The sequence below is a fragment of the Apium graveolens genome, chromosome 11, assembly GCF_009905375.1.
Source record: "Apium graveolens cultivar Ventura chromosome 11, ASM990537v1, whole genome shotgun sequence".
NCBI classification, from domain to species: domain Eukaryota; kingdom Viridiplantae; phylum Streptophyta; class Magnoliopsida; order Apiales; family Apiaceae; genus Apium; species Apium graveolens.
In genome coordinates, this window is record NC_133657.1 from 197,988,519 (window position 1) to 197,998,757 (window position 10,239).

The 10,239-nt window shown below is 38.1% G+C and overlaps 1 protein-coding gene across 1 annotated transcript; it reads left to right on the plus strand.

Moving 5' to 3' along the window:
• Positions 1 to 7,800: 7,800 nt before the first annotated feature.
• LOC141696454 (uncharacterized) lies at positions 7,801 to 8,325 on the plus strand. The gene has a single exon (XM_074500593.1). It carries the CDS (start codon positions 7,801 to 7,803, stop codon positions 8,323 to 8,325), a length of 525 nt encoding a protein of 174 aa, XP_074356694.1.
• Positions 8,326 to 10,239: the final 1,914 nt, after the last annotated feature.

Here is a 10,239-nt window from a genome sequence, read left to right on the forward strand (position 1 = left end):
AGATCCAGAAGATGTACCTGCAGAAAGCACTGGAGCCATCCTTAAGGAGGTCAACAGTGGTGCGATGGGAGTTCGCGAGTTCCGATCCTTGTTCAAGACAAGTTGCATGTCATCATGAGACGACTGGTCAAGAGTTTGAATTTCTAGGAGGATCACTGAGGCTGTCATATTTGACATCTGTTCCTCAGCTTCCTCCAGTGTCGGTAAAGACACTTTTCCCGTATGCTCACCAGTTGAATCTGGTTCATCGCCAATGGGTTTCCGATCTGCACCAATGTCGGATCCCCTATCCACAGATGTATCCAAGGTTTTTAGTCCTGGGGAGGCACGTGTTGTGCTGGATGTCGCAGCGATTACAACACTCTTTCCTAACACCTGTGAAGGCAGTTGATCCATTGAAGGACCTCGAACATGATATTATAACCATAATATGGTTGAATTCCTTGTTTTCGTCAATACATCCTCACCAAATAACGCTCTTCTAATTGACTCATGTAAAACTTCAAGAGCTTGAAGATTTGAGAGTGTGTTTGACTCATTACAGGATGCCGTGGCTAACGGGCGAATTTCAATAGACCCACCTTGTTGAGAAGATGGATCCGATAACTGTTTATGTGCCTTTTCAGCCATTGTATCCTTTTGGGAAGATACATGGGAGGTTATAGTTGTCTTAGCGGGGTACTATTTTCCTTCGTTGGAGATAGAGTTGTGGGTTCACTCAAAGTACCTTCCTTATTTTTTGTATCATGTGCAGTTTCTCCCTCTATACACAAAGAATCCTTATACGCCAGGGATTGGGCTAAGAGAGTTTGAGATGTATTTATGGGCTCTAGAGGGTGGTTATAAATTTGTGGGAATACAAACTCACTGCCTCCTGATTGTAATCGCTCTCGGGAAAGTTGTGTGTGAAAGTCACCAAGATTATGTGAATCAGTGTCAATAAAATCATCAAAAGTAGTACTCATAAAAGATTCCTTCATACCTGTGAATTCTAGCCTTTAAACATTTTTCTCTGGTTGATTTGGCTCAGTTTCTTCTTGATGTTCAGCAGCTTCAGGTTGAGAAACCTCTTCTGGCTGTTCAGCAATTACAAATTCTTGGTCAACATCCATTAGTTGAGCGTTAGGATTAGGCTGAAGATCTGCTTCATATTCAGCCTCTGCCTCATGATCATCCTCATTTTCAGCATCAGGTTCGTGATCATCTTTAGTCTCAGAGACAGGTTCCTGAGCAATGGAGTCAAAGTATTTTTGCATGAAGTCCGTCACATGAATGGGGTTGTTATTGGAAAAAGGAGTTTGTCTGAACAGTTTACCCACCATTTTTGAGGACACGACTTGTGAATTTTCCATATTGTCTGTGTGAACCAAGGCCTTCTGAGCTTCTATGAGCTTACCATTGAGAACAATCTGGAGGAACCTCACATATAAGATGTAATCTTGTTTTTGATCTTGGTTCTCCAATATCTTTTGCATTATCAGACATCCAAAGTTGATTGGAAGATTATAAGCAATAGCCACTCCGACTAGCCTCATGAAATGTGTTAGTCCATGAAATCCACCAGTCTTGGGAGACAGACAGAAGAACAGAATGTTGAAGAATAAGTTCCAAGGTTTGGGTAGATGACTTTTGTTGAAGTGCTTTGGATACTTGTCATTAGACATGGTGCTTCTTATGGCCTTGAAGAAGCTAAATACTTCCTAGTCCCTTGGTAAATCATCAAAATCATCCCGAGGAAAATGAAGATGTTCATTGAAATCATCCTCAATGATTTCAATTATCTCATCATTAATGGGGAACATGAAGCTTAGTTGATCGTCATCTGATGTGTCTATAGATGAGGTGTGAATGTTTCTGAGAAGCTCAACATTTAATTAGACATTAGTAGTTAAAGCATAATGCACAATCGGGTGCTCGTCTAAAAAGCGAATCCTATTTTCAAAATAGCCCATGTGAGATGGATTGCGATTTATAACCAAGACATAATTTATTTTAGGTATCATAATATTATCCACCATTTTAATTAAAAATGTGAATAACATTTTGACCGTAAAAGAAATTTATCGTGCACTTGAAATAATAACACGAGACTAATATGCAAGTAACTCTGTACTTAAAAAAATTTCCGTACTTCACAATTTTATTCATAATAATACAACTATTATCATTAAACTTGATAATATTATATTTTTATGAAATAAATTATGCTGCTAATTACTAGTTAACTTTAATGAACCTCTTTAAATATTAAATAATTTAAAGTCCACTAAAATTAACAAATAACAACTTTGATTATTAAAATTGAAACTTTTATTATTGAATTGATAAAGTCTCAAAAATTAAATCAAGATTATGCTACTAAACTTTACTCATAACTGAACCAATTATGATTAATTTATTTTTAAATAATTTATCAATATAAGTGTGCTAAAATATTTATCAATTAGGTACAAATGCACAAATATTTGAACTACAAGAAATAAATAATGACACATAAATTCACATGTCCTTATCATATTGACATTGAATAACAAGTGAATTTATTTAATGTAAATTATAGTTATTGACTTCTAATTTATTAATTAGAAAGATTTAACATCCGAAGTTCACTAACCAACTTAGAGAAAATGTTTTCATCATGTGGTTTTGTGAACATGTCTGCAATTTGATCTTCTAATTGGGTTGTTTGAGATTGCTATGACACTTGTATTGTCATAAAATATTGGAATATTTGACAACAACATACCATAATCCCGCAGTTGGTTCCTCATCCACAAGATTTGAGCACAATAGCTTCCAGCAACTATGTATTCAGCTTTAGCAGTTGATGTGGATACTGAGTACTGCTTCTTGCTATGCCATGATACCAACCTTCTTGCAAGAAAGTAACAGCTTCCTGAATTACTTTTATGGTCAATCTTACAACCTGCAAAATATGAATCTGTATAGCCAACTAGGTTAAAACCTATACCTTTAGGGTACCAAATTCCAAGATTTGGAGTCCCCTTAAGTTACCTAAATATCCTCTTAACAACTATAAGATGAGATTCCTTAGGGTCAGCTTGAAATTTAGCACATAACCATGTTGTAAACATAATATCTGGTTTACTTGTTGTAAGATAAAGTAATGAGCCTATCATACCTCTGTAGCTGGTGATGTCAACTTTCTTACCAGTTTTGTCATGATCAAGCTTAGAGGCTGTTGGCATTGGAGTCTTTGCCGGACTTGAATCTTCCATATTATACTTCTTGAGAAGCTCTTTTATGTACTTGGATTGACAGATGAATACACCATCTTTCCATTGACTCACTTGTAATCCAAGAAAGTAGTCCAACTCTCCCATCATGCTCATTTCATACTTACTCTGCATTAGCTTAAAAAATCTCTTACAAAGATCATCATTAGTAGAACAAAATATAATGTCATCAACATATACTTGAACTAATATCATATCAGATTTATGCATTTTATGAAACACAGTTTTATCTATAACACCTCTAGTAAAACCATTTTCAAGTAAAAATTCTTGGTGAGTGTCATACCATGTCCTTGGAGCTTGCTTAAGACCATAGAGGGCTTTGAATAGAAAATATACAAAGTCAGCCATATTTAGATTTTCAAAACCTGGAGGTTGTTCCGCATACACTTCCTCTTCAAGCTCCCCATTTAATAATGCACTCTTCACATCCATTTGATAAACCTTGAAATCTGAATATGCTGCGAATGCCAAAAATATCCTGATTGCCACAAGTCTGGCTACCGGTGCATAGGTTTCATCATAATCTATACCCTCTTCTTGAGAGTAACCTTTAGCTACCAGTCTGGTCTTGTTTCTGTTTACAATGCCATCTTCATCTAACTTTTTTCTGAATACCCACTTAGTGCCTGTTACCGACTCGCCCTTTGGTCGGGCACCAACTTTCATACCTTCTGCCTCTCAAACTGATTGAATTCTTCTTGCATAGCAATAACCCAATCTAGATCTTCGAGTGCCTCATCTACTTTCTTAGGTTCCATATCTGATAGAAACCATGAAAAGTGACATTCATTATGAGTGGCATGTCTACTCATCACTCCTGTGTCAGGATCACCAATGACAGTTCAAAGGGATGGTCTCTGTTCCAAACTCTTTATCGAGGCAGATAAGATCTTGATGTTTCCCAATGGCATCGTTATAATTGTTAATAGATAAATTTTATGTACTCATTTTGCACTTCCTGTTATATTTGGAACCAGGCAAGGTTTTTCTTCCAACAACTAATATCAGGAGTTAGCTATTGTCATTCAATGGTATGTGTCTGTGCTTTGTTTTTGGTATTAGCTCTGAATTTCACAGTTTTAGTTTTTAGCGATCTATGATGTTGTACAGCATATCTGCCATAGAGATCTGAAGCTCGAAAATACACTGTTAGATGGAAGTCTAGCGCCACGTGTCAAAATATGTGATTTTGGGTACTCCAAGGTAATAATTTTAGAGATTACTCTGGGATATATACCATTACAAAAATGTTCTGTCTGCTAAATCCACTTCCCTCCTCTCTTTTATTTGGGTGGATTTGCGTACTGCCAGTCATCAGTTTTTCATTCTCAACCAAAATCTACCGTGGGAACACCAGCTTATGTTGCACCAGAGGTTCTGAGCAGAAAAGCGTACGACGGAAAGGTGATAAGTTAATTTCTGTTGATTTCCTAGGTGATGTACTAAATTTTTCTAATAGCCATATGTTCTATCTAATTATCGAGATAATAGATTTCAGATGTTTGGCCTTGGCGAGTAACTCTATATGTGATGCTTGTTGGGACTTATCCCTTTTCGGATCCGAATGATCCAAATGACTTTAAAAAGACAATTGAGGTTAGTGTACATGAGAGTAGTTTGCATATGAAGGGGAAATAGAAGCTAAATTTTAAATTGCCTGATTTCAAATTGGGAGCTATACGCCTTCGTAAACGTATGTACAATTGGCTTTTGACAGAGAATACTGAAAGCCCCATTCTTGATACCAAACTGCATTCAGATTTCCATGGAATGTAGGCATCTATTGTCTAAGATTTTCATCACAAACCCTGAAAAGGTAATAATTTCTGCCCTGAATTATATCATACAAGTGGATTATGTGTGTCAATTATGAAAGTGACTGCTTATTCAGAATTATCAAGTGGATAATATGTTCAGAAACAGCTTACAAGATCTCAATATGGAACTTCTCGCGTCAATTGTGGAAGTGCATCACTTATTCAAATTTATCAAGTGAATTATTCAGAAACAGCTTACAAGATCTCAAAATGGAAGCGTTGGCAGAACTGTGAACAACTAGAATGATGGAAAACGATCAGACCTCTTTCATAATATCTTCGATCAGTAGACTTTCATAATAGCCATGTTTTTTCTTCAAGATCTCAAGTGGCATATGTAAAAAATGAGAACAAGATCAAATATTTCTGATGATCTTCTTGCTTATAAGGTTTTGTCTATTCTGATAGCTAGTTCTTGTGACCGAGTTGAGTATCAACGTATCGTTGTCGTTGGTATATCTGTATCTGTTAATGAAACAGACTCCTTAATCTTCTAGTAGTATGCACTCTGTAGTTTCTTTTCTGTGTAATGAACTTTTACTACCTAGATTACTTGATATACAGATATGAACAAAGTTGAGAACACAATTGTTCAACCAATAGTACTGTAGAGTTACTTTGTCAATTGCTACGGTCAGGGCCGGATTCATATAGGGTCAGCAGGGACACCTGCCCCTCTGCCCTGCCCTGATAACCAAAATTAGTGGTTTTTAAAAAAAAAAGTATAAATATATATTTTTTATCGTACCCCACTAAAAAATTTAGATTTTCTATAATATTAATAATTTTTTCATAATTTGAGTCATATTTGATTTTATTTATAATTATATGATTATCAATAAATTGGAGAATAATTGGTTGAAATATTAATTTTCAGTATCAAAAAAAATCTAGAGTGTGTTGTCTTGATTTCTTTACTATGTCAGGTTTCTAGTGAAAATGACCAAAAAAGAATTGAATTTAGACCACTAAAAGTAACATGGTCACTTAAGTATATGGTGCCCCGGTGAAATCGGGCCTGAATCCGCCGCTGGCTACCGTGTATTGTTTCCAAGGGCGAAACCATAAATTTTGGCTTCACAGGGGTGTCTTAAAACATGATAAAAACAGAAGCAACATATATCCATGGTAATCCACGAAACGCTGACATAAATCCAAATGTAAATTTTTTCAAAACTATTCTTAAACTCCTGATAAAAACTACAGTCTGATAGAGAACACCTTCCAAATTCTGAACTTCTCATAAAAACTACAGTATAACACAGAACACCTTCCAAGTTCTAGAAAAGTCTGTACTTGGTAAAACTCGAACAACGTCGGAGTTTTCCGGCATGAAGATCATAAAAAAACTACAATACTTACGAAACTACTCTGAAGCATAAACTCCAGATGGCCCCCCATTCAAACCTGTTCCACCATCGCCACTGGACAAGCCCATCTCCCCACTACTGGAACTAGAACTCAAGCTATCTTCACCACTGCTGACATCATCACCGTCCACACTCTTGAGATCTCCTTCTTGCAGCGCTAACTCTCTGCGCCGCTTCCTCATCTGCCTCTTACCCTTGGGTATGTGGCCAATGAATGATTCCATAATACTAAGACCCTCAGCATCGGACCGGCGGGGCTTCCTTCCAATATTTGACTAGTGCAATAATTAAAAATCAATTTAACATACTTAATAACAATTGAGATAAAAAAGACATCTAAAAACAAGGGGCATGGTGAATGAGTATACATAAAAACGTATGATTCTATAACCTTTAGTGAACAAAGTAACATTAATAAATAGCACTTCTTCCATCTCTTATACGGGCCATGACTCGTTTGTAATCATTGATCGATAATTAAACAAGAGTGAAACATCAAACAGTGTTCCTGCTGATTTAAGCAGAACTAGAAAGCAGAACTAGAAATAGTTGCTAATGATTACAATGGCATACCTTGGGACCTCGATCAACAAGGCGGGCCCAAGATTTTCTGCTCCTCAGACAGTCAAGGACCGCCTGTGAGTGGCTGGAATAGGCATAACAATCACCATTCTTCTTCCTCAAGTGAGGCCAGTGCTGCACAGAGAATCAGAAAGTTGTGAGACTGTATCTTTTTCATGTTTAACGTGAACAAAGACATTTCACACATACCGGTAAAACAGCATCGCAAAGCTCCTTATAAGTCATGGGCTTGGTTACAATCTCTGAGAGCAATCCTATAGACAAGGATTCATGCATGAGGAAATGAAGAAGAGAATATCATAGACCGGATCTATTTTTATATTTATCTAGTGGTTTCCTTTTACAGTACTTCTTTTTCTTATTCTGTACGTTGCTATTGTTGGAAAATAATTTGAACTTGTATTTTGCCTGTATGTTCTTTACCCCAGATAGCAGTAGTAGCCGTTAGGGAAGTAGTCAAAGAGTGGTTTCAGTGTTTTTAGGATCAGGAGAATAAGTGGAAGTAGTGGACTATATTTAGGAGTTTGTTGCTGGTCTTTAGGAGTTAGTTGTTTTGTTTATTTCCAAGTACTTTTAATATAAATGTACTGTGTTTGTTTAATAAATAAGAAGTGGAGTTCTGCATTTCCTCTGTTTTAAACGAGTGTGTTGTGTGTGAGTATTGCATCTGTAATAAGCTTGTTGCTGGTGGTTTTAATCTGGGACCAACATCTGGTATCAGAGCCCCGGTTAATCTAGTGGATGCCAAAGTTCATGCCAAGACCGCAGACAATGGAAGGGATGAAGGGCAAAGACGGAATGGTGACGCTGAGTTACCCGATGTTGAGTAAAGCCAATTACACGGCGTGGTCACTCAAGATGAGAGTCTATATGTTGGCTCATGGGATTTGGGAGGCTGTCGAGCCCACAGACCAGAAAGCTGTAATTGATGACAAAGTGGACAAGGTGGCATTGGCTACCATTTACCAAGCAATACCTGAGGATGTTTTGTTGGCCGTTGCTGAGAAAAAGACTGCCAAGGACGCGTGGGAAGCAATTAAAACAATGAGCCTGGGAGCGGATAGAGTGAAGAAGGCTCGAATTCAAACACTGAGGTCAGAATTTGAGAATCTAAGTATGAGGGAAACAGAAACTATTGATGAGTTATGTATGAAACTTAACGGGTTGGTAACAAATATCCGCACTTTGGGAGAAACTATGGAAGAAAACTATGTGGTGAAGAAAATTCTGAGAGCAGCTCCGGCAAAGTTCATGCATATCACATCTGCCATAGAATCAATTTGGAAAGTTGGATGAGATGACAATAGAGGAGACCGTGGGCTCACTCAAAGCTCATGAGGAGCGACTTCGGGGACAACCGGAGAATAACAGTGGGCAACTAATGTTGACTGAGGATGAGTGGATGAAACGAGAAAATAATGAAGGAAAACTACTTTTCACTAGGGAAGAGTGGCTTAAGAGAAAGACTCAGAAAAACCGTGGTTCGAGTAGCTATCAAGGAGTGCGTGACAAGAGTAAAGTACGATGTTTTAACTGCCAGAACTACGGCCATTTTGCAGCCGAGTGCCGTAAGCCCAAACGGGAGAAAGAGCAAAGATCAGAAGTGAACCTGGTGCAGAGTCAAGATGATGAGCCAGCACTATTGTTGACCGAATGTAAGACGAATACACTATTACTAAATGAAGGAGAAGTCGTGCCAAGGCTGAATCAAAACAAAGTCAAAGAAATTGAGTCTGATGTGTGGTATTTGGATAATGGCGCAAGTAATCATATGACGGGGACAAAGTCGAAGTTCAAGGAGTTAGATGAAAAGGTAACAGGAAGGGTTAGGTTCGGAGATGGATCGACTGTTGAGATCAAGGGGAAAGGTACAGTGGTTCTCACGAGTAAGAATGGTGAAAATGTGGCTTTTCATGGCGTGTACTACATCCCCACACTTTGCAATAACATCATAAGCCTTGGTCAACTGTCAGAAAGTGGAAATAAAGTGATTCTCAATGGAATTTATTTGTGGGTATATGATAACAGGGATAAGCTGCTCATGAAAGTTAAAAGAACAAGTAATCGACTTTATAAAATCATTCTGGAGTCCAGTGGTTCCAACTGCTTGTTGTCCACGATTGAGGAATCTTCAAGATTGTGGCACTTGCGTTTGGGTCATGTGAATTATAGGGCCATGAAGATGTTGTCTGACAACGATATGGTACGAGGCTTACCAAAATTGGTGCAACCTAAGGAGCTGTGTTCAGGATGCTTAATGGCAAAACAAACGAGACGATCATTTCCAAGCCAGGCAGAATATCGAGCTACAAGAATTCTGGAACTGATTCATGCGGATCTTTGTGGTCCAATCACACCTGAAACAAAGGCGGGTAATAAATATTTCTTATTGTTGGTTGATGATTATAGTAGATTTATGTGGTTTTACATGTTGAGAAACAAAGATGAAGCACTAGGGATGTTTAAGAAATTCAAAATGTTTGTCGAAAAGAATACAGATGAAAGGATTAAAATATTGAGAACTGATAGGGGTGGGGAATTTTGTTCTAATCAGTTCAATGCTTATTGTGAAGAAAGTGGTATTGTAAGGCATTTTACAGCCCCTTATTCACCGCAACAAAATGGAGTCATAGAACGTCGAAACCGGACGGTAGTGGCAATGACTCGTAGCTTTTTGAAAGAGATGCACATGCCTTCTAATTTATGGGGAGAGGCTGCACGACATTCCGTATACGTGCTTAATCGCTTGCCAACACGGGCTGTGTCAAACAAGACCCCGTATGAGGTGTGGAAAGGCTATAAACCGGACGTAAGTCACATCCGAGTGTTTGGTTGTGTGGCACACATGAAAGTGCCAAATGTGCACACAACCAAATTGGATGATAGAAGTAGAGAAGTGATTTATTTGGGTACGGAACCAGGCACAAAAGCTTGCAGACTCTACGACCTAGAGTTAAAGAAAATTGTAGTGAGCAGGGACGTCGTGTTTGAGGAGAGCAAAGGTTGGAACTGGAGTAAGATGCAAGATGAAAACGAAGAGTTTTCTAATCAGGCTTCTTTCAATGTGACGGGAAATGGTTCAAGTGCAGAAAATGAAGATCTCACTGAGAATGCCACTAATGAATATGGGGTGAACAATTATGGTCACTCGAAAGAGGTAGTGTGAGCACTAGTGAGACCACGAGAGCAGAGACGCCCACCAGGTCAGTA